General features: G+C 40.8%; 1 protein-coding gene across 1 annotated transcript in view; it reads right to left on the reverse strand.

Annotated features, from left to right (window-relative positions):
• CREBBP (CREB binding protein) overlaps positions 1-26,878 on the reverse strand; it is an 82,831-nt gene that overhangs the window by 49,377 nt on the left and 6,576 nt on the right. Inside the window, 3 exon segments of the mRNA XM_009881942.1 lie at positions 514-627; positions 1,160-1,409; positions 11,443-11,619. Coding sequence (XP_009880244.1) covers positions 514-627; positions 1,160-1,409; positions 11,443-11,619 — 541 coding nt within the window.

Raw genomic sequence — 26,878 nt, forward strand, 5'->3', positions numbered from 1 at the left:
TGCACTAGAAATTAACTGTCCCTGAGCATCAGTAACAGCTAAGCTATTATAAAAACCAGGCATGGGCTAAACCACTCTGATTTGCAGAACTTCAGCCAGTCTATACTAGCATTAAATACACTTAATGATCAACACACCCAGACCAGACCTTTTTGTAGCTTCTATCTTCCTCAAAAGTCTACCTACATCCAAAATTGCATTATAATAATCAGTAGATTGGAATCTACTGACCCGCCTCACAATAAAACACCAGTTAGAAGTTGCCACACCCTTTAAAAACAGGAGAGTGCTTGATGTGAGACTTTCCCTTTTCAATTATTGTGTATTAAAGTAATAAATTGCATTCAGTGATTAGAAAAGAGAATTCACTAGTCTATTAATCCTTATACAAGATTATTAAACAGCTATTAAGTTTGTTGGGACACTGTCAAAGTTTATTCCTACACTGCACATTTGATCTACTTTATTTTAACAGTGTAATTCCCTCGTGACAGCAGTAAACCAACTACTTACGTTGTTGATTTCTTTTGTCACTGGCATTTTTCAAAGGAAGGCACACAGGACAGTCGTGCCGAGTACAATTCTTCCAGTGGGAGATGATTTGTCTCGAAGATGCACAATGAGCAACTGTAACAAGGAAAAGCAGTAGAATTAAAGTCACTCCTTGGTTAACTGGTTTTGAATTAACTAATCTCATTTTTTAGAGCAACTCTATTCTTTCTCCTTTACAAGCAATACTGTACATACAACTAAACACTGCTAAACGCAACTAAAATTTTTTGGGACGAATCAGTAATGCCGTAATAGATTTTAATACTAGTTTCCTTCATTTAAGGCAATGACATAGTGTATATTTCACCCTCTTTATATGACAGAGGAGATGAAAAATATGTTTGCAAGGCTACATTGGTACTATCCTACTTCTAAAGGGCAAATATTGCATTCTGTTTTCTAAACTGACAACTGTGAAGAGTTCCAAAATGGAAACCCGGCAAGGGTAATGAAAAAGGGAGCAGCTGTTTAATTAAAGAACCAGTTTTGGCACTCATTTGTGCCAGGTAGAGGGATCCTCTTGACAAGAGGAGAAACGCCGCTGACAAAGACGCAAGAAACCTTACACAGCTCGTTTGCAAGAGAAGCTTCAGCACCGTGCTCTCACCTTGACAGGCCTTCCCAGCTTGACAGTGTGTCATGTGGTTGAGGACGTTTTTCATGGTTCGACAGTGCGGGAGAGCACAGGCCCGCACCTCTCCGTTTGCTTGCTCGCGCCTCTGACATTTGTGAGCGTGAAGCAGCAAAACCAACTGCTGCTGGATCAGTTTGCGCTTCTCCGGATCCGCTGTTGGTCCAGTTGCCATTGCCTGCGTCGGTACGATCCCCACTTGTTGTACTTGGGTTTGCATCTGGGACTGAGAGAACAGAGAGTTTAGCATCACGTTTGCAAGTCTCAATTCTGATCTTGATCTTGCATAATAATTTGAGTATCACAAGACTATTCGCCAAGTGTTCTGCTATGACTGGCTACAAGGATTACTACGCCAGCCTCCGTAGCATTCTCAAACATTTCTATTCTAACCCTGGACCAGCAAAAACATACCGAGAGGTTCCTCTGTTCAGACATTTACAAACAATAGTTTAAGTAACAAGACATCCAAAAGCTTCTGTTTATTAGACAGATCATAATTCCAACAGGAATGAGCTCTTACCACACTGGAGGTGGAATTCAAGTCTGTCCAGTATTGTATTTTCGTATTACAGGTTTTATACATTTCATAGTTTCTTGTCCCCAACAGAAAGAGGAGTCCAATGGGAGAAAACAGTAAAAATTGTGACTGTCTCTGTATGTCACAGTGAAAAACAGAACTGATTTTCCAAGCCTAAATTAGCCTTTCTACTCACAAACGAGTACTGATATTCCTTTCACAGAGAAAATTTCCAAGGTAAGATGGATTCAGGTTTTCTCCCAGAATGGGCCACCTAAATCTGGATTGTATTATGTCTACCGAAGTGAACTAGAGTGAACTACAGGGTGATGCTAGGTTGTGTCAGCCTGTAAAATCTGCTGCTTTATCTCCCGCATCCATTCTTTACAGATACACTTCTGTGCCAATGCCCGAGCCCTGCCTGACAGAGCCTGCATAACCACAGAGATCTTCAGTCTAAGACTCAGCTCATAACAGCGCAGAAGAGAAACAGCTTCCTTAACATGCCATTTCTTCAGCACACATTTAGCTTTTCTAACCGCCTTCTTGGACCTTTGAAGGACAACAAATAGAGAAACTTGATTTTCAAAATTAAACGATCCACAGCCTGCAACAAGTCCAAGCGCAGGAGCAGATCTGGGACTGCAAAAATGCTTAAATCCCTGTGATTTGCAGCCTGAATTAATCTCATGGACAAACATGAAACCGTACCAAGAATCACTTTGATTATGCACTGTAAATACAGGTTACCATAGAAAAGCTCACCAACTTCCAAGCTACCTCAGGAAAATCAGCCATTAAAAACACTTACAAATAGAATATAGGAAGAACAGGATTATACTGGGGACTTCACCGAGGAAATAGTTCAGTGCTGTCTTCAAAACTACTGACCAAAGCTTGCTTACTACATTTAAGGAAAATCACACTTCAGTGACAAAATACCTCACTTGTAGCCTGCTCTGCTTTTGACCTTCGAGAAGGACTCCCCAGAAAATTCCACAACCTCCAAACGGAGCACATAGCAGTAAATCCCCTTGTTTTCTTAGGTAAACAAAAGGTTCCCTGGCACAAGTTCTCACTACTCCAGCAGCAAGCCTCGTCCCCAGACTTTAAAACCTGATGTGCAGGTGGCAAAGAGCTAGCTTTTCTTCTGGGGAACAGAGCCCACAAGATCAAGCAGAAAGCAGAATGACTGGCATTTGATGGAGGAGGTGGGAACTCTGTCACTGATAATGATTACAGTAAATCTTAAACAACGAGGAATTGCTGCATCTGTTTGTCTGGAGCGCTCAAGAAAGAGAGCAACAAAAGGAAAGAGGGTGAAGGAAAGCCATCCACTTATGCTCCCAGTGCAGGCAGCTGAAATTAAGTCTTCCATTTCTTCTGTGAACAAATCCTCAAGAGCAGACAGGTTTTGCTGAAACAATTCTTGGGTCACAAATAGGAAACAATTAGTTCAGCCAATCTGCAGAAAAATACAGAGACGATGCCAAAGAAAATCTTGTTGGAAACGATGCTTTCATCCCAGTCAAAGAATTGTTTCCCAAGTCAAAGTTTTCCTTTTGTTACTACCCTACCAGTTAACAGACATGACCACAGCTGTATCAGCACAGATGCCCTGACCCAAAAGGATTTCTTGAAGATGGAGTAACAAAAAAGCAGAATCACGGAATAGCAGTAGTTACAAGAACAAGCAGTCTCAGTCTGGATGAGAGTGTCTACAGCTGGGCACAAAAACCCCTCAGAATATTGCCTAAGCTCTATAGAGTTATGTTGGTCACTATCTCAGCCTTGTAAAGTCCTAAACCTGGAAATAAAATGAATGATCTTTCCACCATCTATCTTACGTTCAGGACTGTTGACTGTTTGAGGAAGTTGATCTCTTCCCTGTTAGCTTTTCTTTTAAGAACAATGGTCTGCAGGACCAAAACCAAAACCAGAGACACGCTCGTGCACTGCAGTCACGCCAAAGGTGCATAAATGCTCCATCAACCACAGAAACCATTCCTCTCCAGAACGAGCAGGAGGCTTCACGTTCCTTCACCACAACGACGAACAGTTTTCTTGATGAAGCAGGAAATTCAGACACTTCTGCTCCCACAATTAAAATAAATGCTTCAAAGGTCAGATACACGAGGTAAAAAAAAAAAAAAAAAAAAAAAGATACTTTTGCTTCTCTTGTTACCTTGATGAGCTCCACCATAAAAAGAACAAACAGATCAGGGGTTGAAGGTTTGCTAAAACCTCTGACAGAGACGGTAGCTTCATTAACCAGTTTTCTAGAAAGACAGTAATACAACACTTCTATACTGTAAAGCAGCCATTAATACAATTTAAAATTATGGAAATTATATATTCATAGTGAAAGATAGTTCTGCCCTGTCCCTGTTTGGAAGGGCAAAAACTTCTGGGCAGCACAGATGCACAAGTATCTCATCTTCATGGACTTGGATGGACACAAAGTTCCCTGGCGGTTTTACTTTACTGAGATGACCAGTAATCCTCTATGTTTTGATGGTTTTATATTCAAAACCACCCAACATTGTCTGTCAAGACCAAACACTATGTACCTTTTCTTACAAAAGCAGGCAGCAATTTCAGTAGCACTGGTCATCTTTCAACAGGCACACAGACTAGCTTCCATATAGCTTTAAGGTTTTAAAATACATTTCTTCTTTTTAATTTCTTGTTCTTTCCTTCTCCCTGATAACAAAATACCACCTTCTGGAATCGCTGTATTAGGAAAAATCCTGCATTTAAAAAATACCTTTTAGTTCTTTAAGACGGGGTTGTAATCAACAGTGGATCTTAGTGAGATAATTAAGAATCCACTGCCACAAAGGATTACTATTTTGATACAGCTGTTTGGTTTATAGGCCTTCCCTCACCCTAACAAGAAAGTAGGTAGCACTTCATAGTGGTTTTTTTTTTTTTTTTTAACATGTCATCCCCACATGCATTTACATTGTGGGCACACCCAGTCTATCAATTAAGACTTTAACGAAACAACCCTTGCAGCATCTGCAGAGAGCAGGGTTGCATCCCACCTTTGCTCATGCACGAGTACGTAAGGTGAAACACACCCAAACCTCCTCAGTTCCCCTTCAGTCACAGGCTTAAGGTGTGATCTTGGGGGTCCCTTTCAGAGAAGGGATAGTGGGCTTAAGTGGATACACGCGTGAACTGTAAATCTCACAGAACACTTCTAATTAACAACAGTTCTACCTGAATTAAGTATTCACAGTGTGATCAACTCCAATGACGTACCCTGCACATTTACATTAAGATTGAAAGAAGTCCTTCCTGCAAATAGGAATTGCAGAAATGCTCTAATAAGCGTTGAACCAGCTCTGACCAGCCCAGGAAGCACCGTTCTGCCACAAAACTGCAAGGAGAGCTCCAGCAGCAGCTATCTGGTGGCATGGAGGAAGGAGGCGTTTCTCAGTGCCAACACTTCATGAACCCAGGCTTTCTCCAGTGGCTACCAGATCTTCACTGTGACAGCGACACAGAACCACATTATACTTCTTGCAATTCACTCTGATATTCTCCACGTGGATGGTGGTTTCTCCGATTCCATCAGCTACTGTGAACAGGTATGGTCTGAAGAGCCTGGTCCTGTCCGTACAGGAAGGATCCTTCTGCCACCAGGCATCTGAAGGTCTGCTTAGTCTTCAGAAACACACACAACAGGCCGACATGAGTAGAAGTACTACAAGCACAAGCGCTTGCATTTGTGCCCAATAACCCTACAGTGCTGCATTTTCTCATCCAAGTAGCAGAAGGAATCAGAATCAGAATCTGTATGGCCGGCAGAAGACTTGAGAGACGAAAAAAGGCTTCCTGAGCTGGACACAGCCTCAGAAGATGGTCGTGCTCTCTGGGCAGAGATCGACTCGAGTGGCAAGAAATTATGTTAGCCTGTTAGTAGCACCAATCTGAGAGCTTGTAATGCAGCTACAAATGAGAAGAAAGGGAAGGCAATACTCTCCAGTCCCACATACAAAGCCAACACAATGCACGGTCTTAACACGAAGAATATGTTCAGAGCCCAAGACTTATTTCAAAGCTTTGGTATTGACACGGCTACAGGCAGAGTTTTCATGTCAAGAGTGAAGAGGAATATTTTCATCTTCCACTTACCACTATGGAGTATAACTTCGCCCTCTGAAGCCAGTACTGGGGAGTGAGCCTTACAAGCCCACGGCCACCACAAAAGGCAAGAAGGCTCCTATGGTCATTCTACAGAAGGAACTTGAATAGGTGATCCTAGAGAATGCCCTCAATGCACTTGGCTTTTAATTGCCAAAAAAGTTTGCTTCCAAACCCAGCAAATGCCTCAATATTATGCAGTTGACTGCTGGGAATCAAGGCTGGATCAGCATCTTTCTTAAGGATACACTTTTGGAATTTCATCTCCTTGTCTTCGTGAGCTTTCTGATGTGAAGGACCACCAAATGACAAGATACACATAACGAAGTAGTATTTCAAAGCAACAAAAAGGAACAAAGCTTGACGTAGGAATCTGCAGGGTCCAGTTCTCACACACAGGAAATCAAGTGAACAAAATTTTAAGAGAGCTTTATATAGAATTTACTGAGTGATAAGACAGACTGAGGAATGATCAACATTAAAAATCCCAACCTGTGGATAAGAGACAGATGAGAAGTTTTAAGTGAAGGAAAGCCATGCCGTTGGAGTGCTAGCTATGGAGTACTTCATCTCAACTGCTGGAAGAGAGTAAGAAATGGCAATGGATATTCGCCACCACATATATTCATATTCGTAAGGTGGGAGAGTGGAACACGAGCCAGAGCGTGAGGGAGTGAGCAGATCCTCTTTTTCAGCTTGCTTTTGCCAGCCTGGCACCATCATTTATGGATGGTGCGAAAATTAAAATGTTCCACCATCCAAAGCAATACACGTTCCCAGGATGAACTGCACCAAGACAGAATAGGGATGCCTACTTTACTCCCAACATAATAAGATTATCTGTTAAATTTGTTTCCAGGTTATTAAAATATTTTCCTTAGACGACCGTGGTTAAGCTACATGGCCAAGACCTTTTTGCCAGCTGTTTGCTAGGTTACTGCTCCACTTTGAATCACGTGGGATTTTCTTGAGGAAGAGGAGTGAGCATGCCTGGGGAAGAAAAGCTTTGAGAGCGCAGGTCAGGGCAGGCACAGGGAAGGCGAGCACAGCAAAGAGCAAGCCCACCAGAGACTGGGAGACTGCCGATGAGAGCAGCAAGCAGACACACAGCATGCCTCTGGGGCGACAGTCACAGACCTTTCCCGCAGTGAAAGACAAGACCAAGTTTGCTGCAAGAGAGGAAAAAATATCACTGAAAGGTTAAGAAAGCAAGCCTTCCTTACTGCAAGGACCCAATAGAGATTTTTCATAAAGCCTTTTATTTCTGGTCTCTAGAATAAAATACGAGTTGTCTATTTTAAGTAGCCACAGTTCTACTTCTTCTAATTAAACCTGGCCTCTCAGTTTAAAAGCTTTTCTTCCTCTCTCTAGGAGGTCTGCAGAAGGCATACCTAAGACATTCTCATCCCCCAGTCATTCTTTTCCTCTCTTCTGATCAAAATCTGTTAATAAAGGAAGCCAAAGGACATAAAAAGAAACAGAGAAACAAGGAAGAACGCAACAGAAAACTTGAGATATAGTTTAACAAAAGATCAGGATTAAAAAATGCAAGAGAAGACGTGCTGCTCCAATTCTAAGTCAAGAGAACTGAGGAGAAACAATTTCCTTCACTTCCAAAAAGCAATATTCTCTCAACTCCATCTGCTGGTCATAAGGATAACTGTGAAACCAAGCTGGTGTCTGGAAGCCAAACTTCACACATTATATTCCTAACCCATGTAGAAATACTAGATTTACTGGTATGTCCACAAAGAAACCACCCATCACCACCCTTGGAATACGTAGCATGGCAGACATGGCAAAGCTTCAGCAAGTTTGATGGAAAAAATCTTACAGGGTTCCCCCCATTGACAGCACATCCCAAAGTCTGGGTACTTTGAAAACAAGAGGCTCCTGGCTCCCGTACAGGCTGCACACTGCGCTGAGTGCCAAAGTGCAGAGCATGGCTCACTTCCACAGTCCAGAGATTTTGCATGATCTCACCGCAGCAGAGTACCGCCAATCCTGCATCGAACAATTTAAGTGACACCGAATCTCAATAATGTGTCACCAAAACTTCCAACAACGTCAGAAGCAACATCTTTCTTTTGGGAATAAGTCATTCACACAAGATTTCAAGCTGCCCACTCTGTAAGGAAAACCGATCGTATTCTGTAACAGTCACACAAAGCAAAAGCTAATATGTTGTTTGGATCCATAGTTGGGAAAACAAAACAAACAAAAAAAATCAATCCATTTGGCTGGCACTGAAAATTAATACCTTAATGCTGACCTTTTAATCATATTAATACCATAAGGTTCGTTACTTCTTTCCTAATTAAAGAGATTAAACCAAATGTGCTTTCTCAGGGTCTGGTGTAAGGTCATGCTTGGGACAAGGGCTGGAAGATGCAATGCACTAATGCTTCTGAGAACCACTTCATTTGGGCGGCGGGGGAAAGAGAGAGTGTGCTGTTCTTAAGAGAGTGGTAGCATAAATTTGGATTAAAAAAAGAAAAAAAAAAATAAAAAAAAAAGGTGCTGCTGCAGCAGAGGTTTATCAAAAATGCCAGTGTGAGGGTTGTGCCTGGCAGCGGGAAACCCCCTGGTTAGCGTTTGGGACAGGGGTGCCACATATAATGATGCTTGGAATAAGTGGGTTAAGAAATATATGCATCCGCTTTACTTTTGCAGTGTACATGTAAGGTTACAAAGAAAGGCAAAAGACTGAAAGGAGTATTTAAAACATATCTTGCTTTTCAGGACCAAGGGGTCTGAAGACAACGGCTACACCTTTATTGCCTCTTCTCTTACTTAGGTATTCTTAGTGGTAGCCAAGGTGTTTAACATCATGCTGGAATCTGGTTTCCTGCCTCAGACACGCCACATATAACCAATGTATTCATTCATATGGGTTGGTCTCTCACATGGAATAGTACTTTTGGGGCCTTTTAAGGTAAGGGTAGTACAGAGGGCTCGTTTAGCAAGATATGTGGTTCCAATGATCTCACAAAAAAACTGGAGGTCTTTTTAAAAAGATGTAGTTGGTCTTTCACTTGCTGTAGTAGAAGAAGTCTGAACTGATCCTCCACAGGTTCATTTTTGGCAGATGGTAACACAACGCTATACGCTTTTCCACTCCACTCCTGCCTCCTTCACGAAATAGGACAGACCGTGCACAAGGCCATATACCTCAAATCAAACCGCCATCTCCAGAGTCCTAAAGCATCACGGGCCGTAGCAAATGGCGAAGGGATTGCAGCAAGAAGGCATGGCGTAATCGTTCAAACACTGCAACTCTGCTCTGGGGAACTGCCTCTGTCACAAGCAACTTTTCACAAGTGTCATTCAGGTCTTATTTTAGTTGCCCAATATAAGAAAGAGACATCACTTCCATGAGTTGTGGGAGCACAGATCTAACCGATGCGAATGTCATGTTACCCTTAGATAATGTCTTAACACATGAAATGAGGAAGGCTTTAGCAAGCCCGAGCCTACACACCTCAAGTTCAGAGTCAGTGGCTTCTTTCAGTCTTCCTTTCTTTGTGCCTCTCAGTCTCAACGTTTAAAACTGGGGCGACGCATCTTTATCTCAGAGAGGCACCGTGAAAATTAACTAATCCAAAGTATATGCCCACTCCAGCGATGACTGCCACAAAGAAGACCGTTTGGAAAAGACTGAGTGAAATACATTGCTGCACACAGTCAAGAGGGCCCACAGCTACACATTGAGCAGCAAAACCAGAACAAAATGTTGACTATATGCTCTTTCAGAGGGCATTGTTCACATTGTATGCCGAATAAAGCGAAGTCCCTGTGGAAGGAATAGCGTATGGCTGTGTATGTACTATTACCAAATAATTACACTGCCTTACCCACTGTTGCCAAGTAAAGGTTAAAATTTAACAAGTCTGACATTTCCTTTTAAATTCTTGGCTTTGCAATAAAAATGTTTAGATGGAAACTTCATATATTAAAGATGAAAGTTCCTCCCACCATCAGGACCACAATCAAACTCTAACCACCACATGATCCACACGCAGGGTTGAGACCTTTTGGCTCGACAGTACAGGTGTCTGTTGCCTGAAATGGCCGTGACTCTCCATAATGGCTCGAGGCAAAAAGGGTACATTGGGCATACGAAGCTTTTGACACATAAGAAACAAAGAAAGATGGTTTTGATTGTTCTCTCAGAAGACAACTCATATTTTTGAAATTGTAAAGAAACTGCAATCGATAGGACTGGGAAAGTAAGTTTCCCTTACTTTCCTGTCTCTTGGACAGGATCCGAGAAAGAAAACAAAGTTTATTCTTTTACCTTCTTCCCCACCACTAGAGAAGCCTTGACGGCAAATGCCTTTTTTATTCCATGTGAATATCTGCCATTACATCCTATACTAGTAAACGAGTACATTAAGATTTCGACTTCCCAAAACCTGACATTTAAATGAGCACAAAATTAGTCTTTAGAACCATCCAGTCCCTGAGACAAATACAGCGCTTTGATCAGATTTGCAGGTTCTCTGCAGATTCAGGGCAATAACTCGTTTGCTTTACACCTGATCCAAACTTGAAGTATTTTAAAAACAAAATTAGAATAGTCATGCAGCAAATTGTCTTTCACAAATATCCTGCATGAATGCAAGTGGTATTCCAAACATGGTCTGAATCCTGGTCTCCAGCTCCTTTCCATAATCGTAAGCGGTAAATGAAAGATGATATTAAACAAAGATTTCACAGTGTAACTGAAGGAAAATTAGCTTCCCTCCCTCTAAAGGGAGGAGAAAAGAGGAAGTTTATTATGTTCCGTTCCCTCTCACACATAGCCTTGTTAGTGATAGGCAGGTAGCAAACTCACTGATGGGAGGACAAGCATTGCTTCTGCCAAAAAATAGCTGGTTTTCTAGTTAAATTAAAAAATAAGCAATTTGCATCTTATGGAAGGTTTTACAAGTTTCTATAGTAACTGCTGTCATATATAAGAATATAAAATGCAACAAGCTGGAGTTTCCATAGAAACGACACAAGCGGTTTGATTAATACGCAGACATACTGAGACAAATGGGAATATTTAATTTCACTTTATAAAGAAAAGTCTAGTAAACAGAATACTACAAACTTGGGCAAAGTATCCTAATGAGAACTATTCTCATAAGCTTGTGAGCGGCAAGTCACACACAATACAAACTGAGAAGCATGCGGTGTGTTTGCCATACTAGATTCAAAGGATATGAAAGGTACTATTTCGTTTCAGGAATCTGATGACTTATCTGATACACTCTAATTGATCTAGGAATTTAAACTTACAGACAGTACTTACAGGTAAGACATTTTAATCTGCTTTGGAATGAAACGTACCAGACAAAAATGAAAGGATGTAATGCAATCTTTATAACAAAACACTGTGATTGCTTAGAAAGTTAAAATTAGTGCATAAAAATGCACACAAACTTTCTACGCGCTCTGCATAGTGGTAGTGAGGAACCATGGAGCAACTCCGATGTTTAAATGACGATGGAGTAATCGTCCAGTAATGCCCTATCACCCAAGAATTGAGAATGCACTGTCCAGACATAACAAATAAGGGAAACAGGCAGGTACAACTCACCATATTTGGCACACTGGTGACGGGAGTACTCTTGATGTCGGCAGGGAAGGGAGACAAACTATTCGCCATGCCTGGCTTGTTTGGTAACTGAGGATTCACTCCTGTCGCTCCCATCTGCTGCCCTCCAGTTTGACTGAAAGGCTGCCCAAAGGGACTAGTGTTACCTGCCATTCCCATCTGGAAAAGAATGAATGAAATTATTATGATTTCCTTGATTCCAAAGGGACATAAAAAAAAAAAAAAAAAAAAAAAAGAAAACATATGTCAAATATCCATCTTTGCATTCAGAGAGACCAAATTCCGGTTTAAATTGCTCAATATTGAATTCTCAATTTCACTACTTCAATCAAATTCATATTACTTTTTAAAAAAATATTTTACAAATTTACACAGCTGTGTGTGTTTGAAGCCTTGCAATTCAACTGACAAAACATCGTGCAAATGCAAAGGAGAAAACAAGATTAACCTTCCCAATCTGCATTGACAGAAACTACTTTTTCCAACACTGCACAAACTTCTGAAAACCAAACCAACCTCAAATCCTGTAATACTTTCATATTCTGTGCACGAAGCATGACATTGTACACAGACTAGATGGGAAGGGAGGGGAAGATATAGAGGCACCTAGCAAATGCTTATCTACTTATGTTTTGGTACTTGAGGAAAAATGTCAGAACAAAAGGACATCTATCTAAGGCTGACAACTTCGACAAATTACACCCCCAAAATTCCTTACGAATAGCAAGCAGAAATATGACTCCCCCCAAATGTGTAGAGAGAACACTGTCCATCCAAAGAGCCATCTCTCCTGAAGAACAGTCTCGCAAGAGAAGCGGTGAAATCTCTATTACTTGAGCCAAAAGCCCCCGAGAAGACATTTTAGCAGGCATTTACTTCTTTCGAAGAGAATGCCTAAGAATAGGACCCTCCTTCCCCCCTCCAAATAAACAGGAAACAAAAGTCGATGGTGCTCCCCCCTGCCCCGCACTGGGAGGATTTCTAGATGACTTTATCACCTGTCAGAATGTCTTAAATATAAACTGAACCACTCAGTGAGTCTTTATCTGAAATATTAAATCCTGTTTTCCCCTTTCTTTGACCTCTCCAGCCCTTCCTTACACAACACACTGGTTTTCCACGGTCCCGGTCTTTTTACTTCCCTTACCAGCAGGGATTCAGGAGGACTATTCTCGCGGCTGGAAGAGGCTTATCAGTGTAACAGCCTCATAAATAAGGAATTGCTCAGTGGTTGCTTTTTCATGCTTACAGGAATCAGACTGAACGACCAGTTGACGAAGCACTGGTTAAGAGCAGTAAATTATATTGGGGCAGAGTCCAATAAACACAATCTGACTGTGCCTCGTCCTCTTTGTCAGTGTACTTTGTACACTTGGGTTTCAGAGAGCTGGCCCAGCCGCCCTCGAAGCAGCTTTACGTTGGGGAATACTCCCTTAACCTGCATCCCGCGGAGTGACTGTTGCCAGACTCAGGCCTTTTTCCACTGTACAACATTTTATATCTTTACAGAAGAATCTGTCCCAGTATATACACATTAAAAAAAAGAGACAAGCTGTTACTTGGCAACATAAGAGGTTATCATGTATGTGTTGTGTTCCAGAGTAAAGCTGAATAATTCAAATAGCATAAAAGACAAAAAAACCCCAATTGCTTAACAGCATCAAAACTTAGTAATAAAGACTGCTTTTAAAGAAAAATGGCGTTGGCTATTATTACATTGCACAAATACCATGCATTTTATTTTCTGTATTTCTGTGTTTGTTTTGTAGGACTGTATGTTCAAGGAAATTCGTTTTTTTAATTATTATTTATTACAGCACGGATTTTGGCAGCTTTTCTCTGAAGAATTAATAGGAAAGCATTTAATAAACTTGCACACTCATCTTAAACCCACTGCTTCAGACAGGGCATGAGAAAGGATCGTGAGATATCTACAGCTACTCATTAATACCATGATGGTCTATCAGATTAACAGCGAAGAAAATCTCTGCATCTAAAAGTGAGATTCTGAGAAAGTAGCTTATGACTGACTATTTAAACCTTTCAGAGGCCAGAAATAGAACATTAGCTGTTTGGCTGTTATTCAGTTTCCCCTGGTGTCTAAATCCCCAACTACAAACTTCATTTGTCTGCAGAAGGACTTGGCCCTTCGAGTCTTCTTTGAACTTGCATGCAGGTTTGATGGAGTTTTGTTAAATTGAATGAATAATATATTGACTATTCTGGCAACCAGCGCTATGCTAGAACCTCCTATGAGTCCTACAGCCACCACCACCACTGGGAAAGCACAGCTGTGAGCCCAAATTGGGCGGGAGAAATGGTGCATACACATGAACTTATTTCCACGGCCCTGCTCGGGCCACACGAGCCCAGAGGAGACAGCGCGAGCAAAGTCCTTCTTAGACCTTGCAGCTTAGGGATGGAGCGTATTCAGCCACCGGGGAGGAGATGGAAAAGACTCAATGCAGACAACGAAGTTGCCTAACACCATGTGCTGAGCTTGCGCAGCATAATGTTATAAGCCTCTGGCAGAATCTTAAAAAAACACAGCTGAATTTTCAAAAAGCAGACAAAAGACTTCCTTTAGGCCGTGAGAACGCTAAGCAAATTTTACATCAGATTTAAAGTTTTTGCTCCAAAAGAAACAGAGAGGTGTTCTTCATCTCATTTCACTATCAGGAAAGATTAACTTTTTTTTTATTAAAGGACAAATGTTTAAAAATAGATTTTTAGGAAAAATATCCCAACTATTTCGGTCTCAAAAGACAAAGAACAAAATTTAATTTTAAGTTTGTTAAAACTCTAAAGCACTGGAACATCCCAAATGCACCAAGGAACTGCAGTTCTACCAGGTACCACACAGTTGGTTTATCATATTTTAACATTTCCTTTTCAATAGATCTTGTTATTAAACATATCGCAACTCAGTACAACAACAAAGCAACCTTTCAAGTCTTCCAAACTGAGCGATTAATAGGATGAGGATAATTTTTCCTTTTCTAGGTGGTCATTAAGTAATATATTTGATTGACATTTTAAAAAATGCCTGGCTGGTCTTTGAAATCAAGCTGGAAGCGGAGTAGCTTCTATTTGAAACCTTGTATTTTTTTTTAAAACCTGCTCTCTGCCACATGGTATTTCAACGTCTACAGCTGCGCTTCAGTAAGTCAAAGGAACCTAAGGATAAAGAGTTACACCAGTCTACTACTACTAAAAAGACAAAAAAAAAAGCAGATAGCTTGATAACATTGTAAAACATTAGACATGCCCTTTAACCTACACTTCATTTTTGTACATTACTGCCACTGAAACAAACTGCCAAAGACTTTTTTTTTGTTTGAAGTCCATCTTTAGGAAAAAAAAAATAAATTTAAAAATCTGAAAAGGTGGAAAGACTTCTCTTCAGGCAACCCCTGAAGTAAAAATGGAGACAAAAATCAGGAGGGACCATACACAAGATGAGTTTATTAAAGCTCACAGATGTTTGTAGCTTCAGCATTTTTTTGAAACTCAGTTTTGCCTCTGAGGAGTTAAGCTTATTAACGGGACTGGGATTTCCAGAGAGTTGGAGAAGCGCACAACACAATGCAAGAACTGCTCTAATGAACTCTTATCTATTTATAACAGTTTTCAAGCAAGGCTGGGATCGACGAGGAGTTTTAGCGGCAGAACAACCTGCGGCCAAACAGCACTAAGACCAAGAGCGTTTCAGAGCTGTTCCTGGGATCCCGAGGACCAGCTCGGCATTTATTCCAGCAGCATCCGCCTCCAGCCGAGGCAGTCAGGGAGGGACTCCGGCAAAGCGAACCACCGTCAGCTCCTCACTGGCGGGAAGGCAACAAATAGGAGGTGGAAGGAAAGGAAGAACCAGGCAGATCCCCTGCGTATCGAACGCTGAAAGACGTGCGAGTGCACAAGGCATTAACTGGCATTTCCTGGTTAATTATCTGAACATTGAGATCAGGTGACCTTCCGTAAAACTTTATCTATACCACTGCTCATTGAAATCTCAAAAAACTACTGGCAGATGACTGAGCATGTACACAGTGAAGATTTTACACTGCTTATTCATTCTGCAAACTGAAACCAGCAGCTCTGAAGCAAACGAGTCAGAAGGCTCAAACGCTGCGGCTCCTGCCTCTGCCCCCGGGTTTTTTCCTATGTGAAATGAGGGGGCAGGTGGGGGAAGGCAGATACTCAGAAGACCTTTGTTTTTATATTTCTGAAACAGAACTCTGATCCCAAATTAGGTAGTTCAGGGGAAGATTACTAGGTAATTACAAGTCATCAAAGAAGATAAACCAGCAAGAACATGGGAGTTAGTAACCCGGTAGGAACAGTCATTTTCATGCGGGACTCTGAGCCATCACAGAAGGCTTGTATTTTGCTTAAAGTTTGTTAAACTTACTTTCCTGAAAGGAATGAAAGCAAAAAGCATTCCAGCGCAAGGAGTTTCTTTTTCCACTTGCAATGAATGGGCACAGACATCTATCACAGAGCTACTCAAGCTTCAACATACCGTGGTGGCCGGTGCATTTTCATTAACAGAAGCAGAAAGCTCTCTGAAAACCTGGGTTATGTTGCAGTTCACTCCCATTTCGTTCTGAGCTTAAGGACGTTTCCCCTCCCCTGTTGTCTCCTCTTCCTCTCTATCAGCTCATTCAACAGTCAGTTCATCTCCTTTCTTTACCTGACACAAGCACAGTTTTCTGCAGGCCACGTCCCCTGGCTCCCTGCATCCCACCGCATCCTCTGGCAACTCATCTTTTATACTCGTTTTTCTGCGTTACAATCTTGTGTAACTCTTGCTTCTTGCCTGGTTCTTTGTGGTCACAACTGCAGTGACTTTTGATGGAGTAAAGCAGACTTTTGCATAAGCAAGGTGTTTTCTATGCAGAATATTGTTCCACCAATTGCAACGGGGGAAATGCGAGGCTATATATATATATATATAAAAAATATATATATATATATATAAAATATATATATATATATATGTATATAAACTGCCCCAGCACAGAACCGCAAGTCAAGGCTAGAAGTGCCTGAAGAAGCAACGTGATTAATGCAAGACACCGGCTTAAACACATTATTTCTACTCTAAAACAGTACTTCTCAGAAATATGATAATGCTACTCTCCTTTAATGGAAAAGATGCATTTAATTCAATAATTCTGCTATCCCAAAAAGACAAACAGATTCTGTTCCCTTTGTTATCACTATGGCAACTCTCTAAGATACTGGAATCTATTACTGACTGTGGATAGGAAATAAGGTATTTCACTACTCTCGCAAGCAGAAGAATGTACAAACTTCTGAGCTGAAAAAAAACAAACTTAAAACCTTTGTTTATCTGACTTGGACTACACAAGACACCTTGAACTGCAATGTTTTGAGCAGCAAGTGTGGGAGACACTCCTTTGTTTTGCTTTTTAGTTATTTTCAGAGCAGAACAGCAATTCAATTTCCTCTAGTTCCTGGAATTTCATAGATATGATATATCAAGTGTGTGACCAATTCTATAGACCTCATCGGATGGTGCAACTCAGAGTTGATATGACAGAAATGAGAAGTCCACTAACCTAATTAAAAAGACACCTGACTGGATCTTCATACAATGCCTTTTTTCTACCTTTAAAGCTTACTCTTTTCCTCCCTTCTTTATCACTGCTGACATACCACAGTACTTCTTCCTCTAGCCCAGCATCAAGGAGCTACTCCCTCTTTGTACACGAAGCGTCTAGGTCATAAATAAATCCTGTCCTTTCCTCCTAACTCTAAGTTTTTATTAACTGTCCCTTCACCTCTGCCACTACAGCCGGTTCCCTCCTTCAAGCATCAGAGTTACTTCATTACCATGTATTCCTCTGAGGCTCCCAGGACACGCAACCAATACAACATGCTGCAAAAACCATTCACTCTTACAGGCATGTAATTTCCTATTCACAATCCCTTTTTTAGCTTCCCCTCCAATATGTTGTCATAAACCAGAGAAGTGTATACAGTTCGGCTCCTTGCTACTCGTTTTCCTTTGGGAAACTCGGCTCTCCTCTGTTGCCTCAACCTGTCTTTCACTCCAGGGTTTCCAAATGTAACAAAAGGTCTGGCAGGACAGACTGAGTTCACTATCAGTATTCCTGCAAGAGAGAAAGTAACCTCATTTGCAGGCACATGCCAAGGAGCAGCACCTACCTCTGACCACACTCCTGGGTTTGTACCTTGCACCACCGTTGTCTACACAAAATTAATGTCGTATTTTAATTTTTATTTTTTTTTAAATTAGTTGGTCCAGACAGATTAGTCCAGAAAAAAACCTCACTTATTTCTAAGTTAAATGTTGATTTTCATTAAGTTTTGAAGCACTGACTCTTTTGTACAAAAACAGAAGAAGGTTATTCTGGACAGGTATTTAAAACCGAACCAAACGAATACCACCAGGCCTGGACTAGCCTGACAGCAGAAAAAATACTGAATAGTTGATATGAGAATAAAAGAGCTCAAAGCAGCATGGGTTCAGTGGAAAATAAGCCTGGCTGAAGTAATCTGATTATGATCCAATCCTGTAAACTAAAAATAGTTATCATTAATATTCAATTTGGTACCTACTAGAGTTTTAATTAGAAAACAGTCCTAGAAGGAAAGGAAGCAAGCGAGACAAGCTTGGCTGGACACTGAAAGCTGTGAATCTGCAAAGTGCTTGAACAACAAATCTGAGCTCTCAATATGACAACAGGAGGTATGAAAAGAAGACTGGGTAAGCGTAAAGCGACATCTTTATGCGTTTGGCTGGATGTGAATGCTATTGTAATGACGACAATCATGCTGCATTAGTTCTTCATGAATGATATGTGAAAATGACAGGATTCAGAGAAGCCTCAAGAACTACTGAAAGGCCTAGGAGGCACGGCTACAACAGACACTAATTGCAATCTAACAGCCTAATTTATTTAGCTTACTCTTTAAACTTATTCATTTGCTTATCTTACTAAGGTAAGGACTGAAATGATCCTAAAGCACTGATTTGGGGAATAGAAAGGTGATAACACCAATATTTTCTATTTAGCAAAGACTCATCAACAGGTAAGAGCTGAAGCTCTGTAGCTTCAAAGCAAGAACTAGAAAAAAATTAAGTGACCAAATACCACTGAAATTCTCAAGATTAATATCATCTTTTATCTAAATAGTGCGTGCTTCTACTCTTCAACAGGAATTAATTCACAAAAGCCAGAGGACCTATAATCAGAGGTATCATGTCTGACTTTGTATCACTGTCATTTTTATATGCTTAACTCTTTCTAAAATGGAACCTAGTAATAGAAAGGGAATTAGAATTTCCCTTCTGCTTGTCTAGAGACAACACAGAGAGGTGAGAAGAAAAAGTTACTTCAGGAAGCACAAATGATCTAAGACCTTGACCAAACTGCCAAGTCCACTAACCAAACCCAGAAACTAGTACCAAAGTCCAGGAAAGCAGAGGTGCAGAACAGAAGCCAAAAACTGCATGAAACCATTGTATCCTCCTCTACACCACAGAACCATATTAGACTGAGCACGGCTACACGCAACTTCAGACGATTGCTCTTCTAACGACACGAGATTGCAGACAGGGTGGGCTGCAAGACAATTTCATTCATTCACTCAATCCAGCAGCAATTAAGTTGCCTCTTCAGACTGACACTGATTGCAGGATCACAAAACCAGCTATGTTGTTAGCTAGGTGTCCTAAGGAAACCGGGCTTAAGCAACGGCGCTGTGACAATCAGCGTCCCGTCTCCTCCCCCTTCCTCAAATCAATTTTTCTCTAATCAGTTTGGAAATCACTGGTCAATTTGACCCCTTTTGTTAAAGCTCTCACAGATAATTAAGTTCCTAAGATTGCTGAGTAGAGAGAGAGACGGGTAGATTATGACACTCAGATTAACATCTCCACGAAGAAAAAGCACAAAGACCTCTGCCATTCCCCACTGCGTTTCGCAGCAGACAGCGGATCGGGCTCTGAACTTGCCACCATTATTGCCAGCCTTGTCCTGTCAGCACCTCAGAAGATTATCTGAGGACACGGGAGGGAGCTGAGAGCAGGCTGGGAAATGGTTTAGAAGACCTTTGGGGTGGGGTGCTGTGAAGAATGACAGTCTCCATAGCGGCAGTGTGAGGACATGCAGCCAATCTACTGGTTATGCCACTCTCAGATCTGTTTTGACAATAGAAAAATAGGAAAGTCAGAGCGCTTTCTCCCACCAAACTGTTCCCATGCCCCTGAATCTGACAAAATAGTTGCAAGACACAAAGACAGCATGCTAGTGAGCCACCACTATCCTTGCATTATTCTGGACTTAGTCTATGGTGCAAAAGCTAGTATCAATTTAACTGTAAACTGCAGATTAATAATTTAAATTATTTCAGAGAACAGAACACGCATGTCATAATTAAGGACAGAAGAGAGAGAGCAGAGGCATCCTACGTATGATCTGTTTTGATAAAAGGCACTAACAGCAGTGTTGAAGAGCTGCATATGTGAGAGCTCGCCTGGTCAACAGTACACAACGCTCTAGTATGACATGTTTGTCACTCACTACTGCTTTCTTCTAAATCCCTTGTATTGGCAAGGCAGGACATTCCCCCTACTTCCTCCTGTTGAAACGACCTAGTGTGAATAGCATTTCGTGGAGGTCAAAGACAAATTTAAGTATTCCAAGGCAACAAGACCACTCAAAAAATGCTAAATACTGAGGAGACAATAACTAGTTCCCTCTCTCTAAAGCTACCTATACATTCAGTTTTCTGAATGACTGAGCTGTAACATCAGGATTAGACCACGATCAATACCCTTAGGTTGACCGAGCAACTGTGCATAAATAATCAAACCCTTCTAGAGCCACTGGTACTCAGTATCTCACAGGCGTCATCCAAAATACCCTATTACATCACCAATGTGTTAGGGACACTTCTCCCCCCACCCCCTGCCCAAAAAGAGCAAGCTGGCATGAAACGGAAATTCCGCACTTCCCACTATAACCCGCAGATCCAAGAAGCATCCTTTGGGTTCGGCATGAACAGAACGATTGGGCATACAGAAATGGTATACTGCTCCTGCCTCCGAGCTCTTGCTGTCGTAAGCCACTACAGGATGACTCGCAACTTCTCCTATCCATGCTGCCACCAAGTCATGCAATCCCATGCACCCTTTATTTCCTCTTTTATGAGCCTCACCAAACCCAGTCACTTAAGACTCCATTATCGGACTAAGCCTTCAAATCCCCTGTCAAATTACTACACCTCCTTCAAATCTGGGCTTTCAACACACAACTTGGTTAAAAAGCTCAGCGTTTTGTGTCCCTTCTCATTGACTGAAATGTTTTTGCAACCAAGTGTGACACCTTGGTTGGCTTAAACAATTTGAACTTTCTTCCGTTTGATCTTCTCTTTCTCTCACGACGAGGAAATCAAGTAGTCAGGTGTCTCAGATGTTCGGAAGTTAACAGTTAAAGTATACAAAGTACAGCAAATGCAAGAGTAGATCTGCTCTAAGTAACGGAGGAACATCAGATACTCAGACTGCTTTTCATACTGTTAGTAAGCAACAGCGAAAGAGGACAGAACTGCTTTCAAAAGGCTTATTTCTGCTTTCCAGCGTGATAACTCAATGAGAGACAGAGACCTCTGCTTTGCCATCTGCAGGGCTTCACCACCGGTTCCCAGATGAGTTTAACACACACGAGTTCCAGAGCTACTGTGATCCGGCATCAGCCACCTGGAGTTAATCCCTCCTCAGTCCCTGCGTGCTGCTGCCACCACTCCGCTCAGCCGCTCTGCTTGCATGCTCAGTACAAAAGAGCAGCTTTCCAGCCAGCCACACGCCGAGGACTTCGCACTTTGGACTCTTATCTCCCTCTGGTATGAAACGCAAATCTCTAACATGAAGCAAGGTCCACCTAACCGATTAAGGCTCTCAGAGAAGCGTAAAAGATAGGTCCATTAGGAATTTATGTTCATTTGTGAAGTAGGAAAGACAGACTTTCTTTACTATGTTGGCATCATCTTGTATCTGTTTACTGACAAAAAAAAAAGTAAGTCTCTACTAATTACTATTTCATCCTATAGTAACGTGTTCCAAAAGAAAGTCACCATGGTGCTTGGTATGTATAATGCCAAAGGGACAGATGGAGAAGCAAGGAAAAGATTAATCATTTTATGGCAGAAAGCCAGTGGCATTACCAAAAAAAAAAAAAAAGTGAATTCAGTGTCAGTACAAGAATGGTGGCGATCCTATTATCTCAGCTGAGGTGAGAGCTCCTCACCTGAACCAATCTGCAGATTGGGCAATTTGACAACAATACTAATTTAAAAACACTCACTTTTAAAGTCAGTAACAAGAATGCCTTAAAAAAAAGTAACATTTGAAGACTCAGTTTTGAGAACGAAATCATGATCTGGCTAGCAGCGTTCAGAGGAAGCCCGTCTTGTGCTGAAAGCCTCCACTTTCCTACCTCTTTCAGCTCACTGCTATAACAAAAGCCTACCGCAACAGATTCATAAAGCATTTAGAGCGCCTTGCTCTTCAGTAGTAAACTAACTCAAAGAAAAATACTCAAATGCCCAGCAATAATTCTAATTTGCTTCATCCTTTATTACAGGATGAAAGATTGTGCAAAGCTAGAAATAAAATTTTTCAAATCCCATTAACGGGAAGCCAGGTGTTTTATTACCACTTGTAATAAGATTTGGAATTCTCTTCCAAGCATTTCACGGAGGTCAAAGACAAATTTAAGTATTCCAAGGCAACAAGACCACTTAAAAAAAATGTACAAATGTTTCTGCATAATTACTGAAATACAAAAGACAGAATTTCGTGGGAAAACACTCTTTACAAACGCCTGGACAAATAGAGAACAAACTCTTTTAACACATTAACTAGAAGTGAACCTTTTCCAGTGAAAAAAAATTTAAATCATATGCTTGCACTGTATATACACCTAAAGAAAGAAAACGTCTCCAAAATTCTGCACAAGCCCGAGTACTGATACAACGGAATATACTATAGGAAGAATCAAAGGAATTTCTGCACTGAGCATCATTGTTGTACTTACGAATCAAAAATAAAGCTCAGAAGGCTTACTTTGTAATGAGTGTAACCCCTGCAAATAAAAACTTCAAAGCTCTAATGGGTAATTAGCCACAATTGATCAATGTGTTCCAATTGCTTCAAGAGCTTTTACAAGTGCCAAGAAGAAAAAGTGGCTTTCTTCAGATAAACAAGAATTATTCTTACTACATAAGAAGAGAAAATTAACCTGAAGCGCACAACTAACTAAAGATGTTTCAAAGGTTTGTTTCATCAAGAGAATCCAGTTTGGACACAAACAGTAATTCAACAACACTTAAAAAGAGGATTTTGAAAGACACTCAAATATCCCAGTCCTCCCCCAATTGCTATACTTCATCATCATTAAGCTCAATGCAGGTTTCTAAACCAATGGCAAATCTCAAAACAAAGTCTGTGCTTCTTCCTTTATTTTCTGTGTCGTAGATATTAGCCGTCTGAGACGCACCCAACAGGCCACAAAAGAATTTACAGATGTGTCTGCCAGCACCGCAGCAGTTCTGAAGTCCCTATAGTCAGCTGGAGACAGCCAAGTAAAAGGAGAGCACATCACATTCCAAAAAATGTAGTGTTATAAGGAATAAACGTTTTTGGTAAGAAAAACAGCAGCACTACTTAAAAGATTCTTTCCCATTTATCTCCCAGAAGCTGGCCAAAGATACATTATCAGGCAGTCTGTGTGATACGATATTCTACAGAGGTGGGGGAAAAGGCAGTAGTAGCTCTACAGAGTAAAAGCAATAGGAAAGGTGTCTCAAAAATATAGTGAGAAGAGGTACTCTGTTTCCTTTCTTTACAGTATGTACTTTTCTTGGCAGACATGAATCCTAAAGGAGAAGTGGACACTGAAGGGAGAGACTGTGCTTCTAAAAGAAGTAATTATTCTATTTCAATCTAGAATTGGAAGGCAGGGGGTGGGGGTGGGGTGTGTGTCAAACAGACACGAAACAAATTTACATTAGAGGTTACATTAAGTACATTTAAAGAAAAAAAAAAATCAATATAGCTTGCTCAAAACAACCACTTAGCAAAAATATCATAGCCTGCCATTAACAGTAACTAAGGAGAAACAGAACTATAAATAATTTACACTGTTGAAATAATTTTAAAATAACTTTAAGAGCCAAATACGTTTATTTTGAAATGGCACACTGACTCGTAGCGCTACCTTGAGATCTCCAGTCTTTCTGTAGAAATATGCTCTCCTTGAAGATTTAACAATTCACATGAAGCTATCAAGACTTCTCAAGAGGTTTTTAGACAAGGTATGATGGTTGTCTTTAAACACATGCTTAAAATTGAACACTGAGAAGAAACTAGACCTATAGCCACATGCTTCTCCCTGAAAGCAGCCTGCACACAGTACTAGCCAGAACCGTATTTTAACCCAAGGTGCCCCGTATCAGACTGAGGAAGCAAATGCAGCTCGTTCCAAGAGTGAAACCCCCTCCTTGACTTGTGGTGTTCCAACAGTTTTCTGTTTCTAGGGTACAAAGATCCTCCCGTAGTAAAGGCAGGTATTTAGTTTAGTCACTTTGCCAAAAGTTTCAAAGGGCACTTGTTTTTTGTTTGTTTTTTTAAAAATCCCCTTTAAAAAACAAGAATACCCTATAGATGGGACAGTGTTATGCTGCAGTCCCTCTGAAAACACAAAAACTTTCCACCCCAAAACAGCAGCATCTCTCAGACTGCTAAATAATCTATTTACTACTCTCTTCTAATAGCCTATTTCACAGACCGGTCATTTTGGCAAGGATGTTCCTATATTTAATGTGCTGTATTTTCATTATGATTCATTCTAAAACAAATGCACTACTGAACCCCCTTTATGGCACAGTATGCTTCTTATTTGCCAAATCTACAGCAGATTCATACGTACGCATACCAAAAAGTACAACTATCACTTTGGGGCTGGAACATGTTTAGAACATGTAAGTACTAACACTTCCAGATGCTACTTAGAGGTAGTTCTTGTAGCATCAGGAGTTTAAAAATCATCTGAAGTCCTCATTCATCTAAATGTCAATTCTACAAAGTATTTCTGGTCTTAGAATTAAAACCCTTGCTGGGATTACATATAAACAGTTAAAACACAAACAATAAACTTAGTATGCTACATATCTCCCCAGTCAGGGCAATTTCTGGAGTAAATATTCTTTATTGTAGTGGCAAGAAGGAGGAGGGTAGGGAGGAGAAATGAGCATGTGCAATTCACGGCCCATGGACAAAGGTGCAGCAGTCAAATTGTCTATCGGTGCCACCACACACAAACGGACTTAGGCTTCCAAACAAAAAACAACAGGTATTTGCTCCGAACATTCACAAGAAGAAAGGAAAAAAAGCTATTATATTTTGCCATTACTTGTACTCAGCCCTGCAAAGTAAACAAGCAAATGCATCACTAACAATTCAGGATTTTTCTGAGATGTGGGGAAAAGTGTGTATTGAAACATCTTTTCTACTTTAAGAGTTAATCTTAAATGAAAATGAAAAATAGCCTGCCTGCCATAAAGTAGACTTGGGCACGCTCTGTGTAGCCTCTTGCATTGAAATGTCAAGCCCCTGGCTACGTGAGGGGATTTCAAAATTCCAAAGTGCAACTTTCAAACATAACGTTATATTCTGTCCGATGGCAGAACCTGTCCCATCTGAACTTTCACTTGTGGGAGCCACAGACAGAGAATTGCCCGCCCTCGCTGCTTCTCCACTCTGGATCCGTTTCTTAGCCTGGCTGGCACAGTGTACCATGCTATATCCAATCTTCCAGGTTTCCTGCATTGCCTTTTTTTCGAAGGCAAGACACCACCAGCATTTAGTTTTCAGATCATAATACCAGACCATAATACCAAAATGTTTTGACACATTTCTGTATGTACTTACAATTATGGGATTCCCATTATAATCACAGCTCACTGTCAAGTACAAATACTAAGTTTATCTTGTAAGGAGAAGTTTTGAGACTTGCTAAAAAGTTTTGTCATCAGAATTGCTCCTGTGCGATGGTATCTATATGCACGATCAGACCCTATTAGGAAAACTACTACAAAGACATTTCCTTCTGACTGAAGTAACCAGGCATTGCGTAACTTCTACACACCAACATTTCACTTGGCAGGTTTTCCTCCCTCTCAACATCTAAGTCCTTTTTTTACCTGTGTATTAAAAAAAACCAAACAACCCAACTACAAACAGCAGCAGGAAGACATGTGAAAACAGCCTAAAAACAAGGAAGAAATAATATCAGTCGTATCTGTTAGTAAGGACTTTGAAATTTATTCTGTCATTTTAAAAAACCTTCTGAAACACTGCAAACCTTGCTTTTAATCTGTGGCTTCCAAGAAAACCTGGTGGATCCATAAGGTTCACTTCTAAAACCTTCTTCCAGATATACTACTTAGAAATAAATCCCATTCCAACAACAAAAATCAGAAGAATTACAAGATGGTAACCAATACGATTTAGAGTTAATGACAAAATCCTTAACGTTTGTGTTGTGTTACCACAGCAGAAGGTAATGGCACAACTCTACCCTGAAAAGAAACCATAAACATTTCATTTTTGTCAGCTGGATGATAAGCCAACGCAAGTTAACAGGGACCGGCGTTTGAACTGCCGGAGTTGGAAGCAGAGGGAGGGGAAACCAAACTGCGACCTGTCCCCGTGAAGGCTGACTGTTCATTTCTTGCAGCACTAGAGCCAAACCGAACCTCGATACCTGCTTAAGTAGAAGACTGGAGCCAAGTCACTATCTCTTCAAAGATCTTCAATGACATTGCACAACTGCAAATGAAATTTAACTCGTACTAGGAATAGGAAACAACACAATTTCAGGTGCCAGGAGTAATAGTTGTGGTAAATGAGCTTTTTAAGTCATCAAATCTCTTCAGTGTATCAGAGTAAACTCATCTGTGGAGTACCGCTTTGCACGGTCGTGTTTCAAAACAAAACTGCATTACAGATATCTGAATTTTACTACGAGTCAGAGAGTTTTGCTGTTATGCGTTACTATATATTTATATCCTTCTTCTGTTTGTATTATTATAAAAGCACATATGTCTCTTCTCAGCAAAAACCCTGTTTTGGTGACAGTTATTCAACAGAACCCAAGCAACTATGGTCAAGTCTGTAATATTAAGAGTCCCCTGAAACTGGGAGGCAGCATTATTTGGAATACGATTTGGCCCGGCTACTTGTGATTGCCAGAGGCATGGTCTGCTAGGAGACAGTCAGCTTGGCAGCCTCCTACGGACAACTTAGAGGATGAGAAGCAAATTAACTGCAAGTCATGTTAAAACAATTCAGGCGGATTCAGACAGA

The sequence above is a fragment of the Charadrius vociferus genome, unplaced genomic scaffold (genome assembly GCF_000708025.1).
Source record: "Charadrius vociferus isolate BGI_N301 unplaced genomic scaffold, ASM70802v2 scaffold593, whole genome shotgun sequence".
Lineage (NCBI taxonomy): Eukaryota > Metazoa > Chordata > Aves > Charadriiformes > Charadriidae > Charadrius > Charadrius vociferus.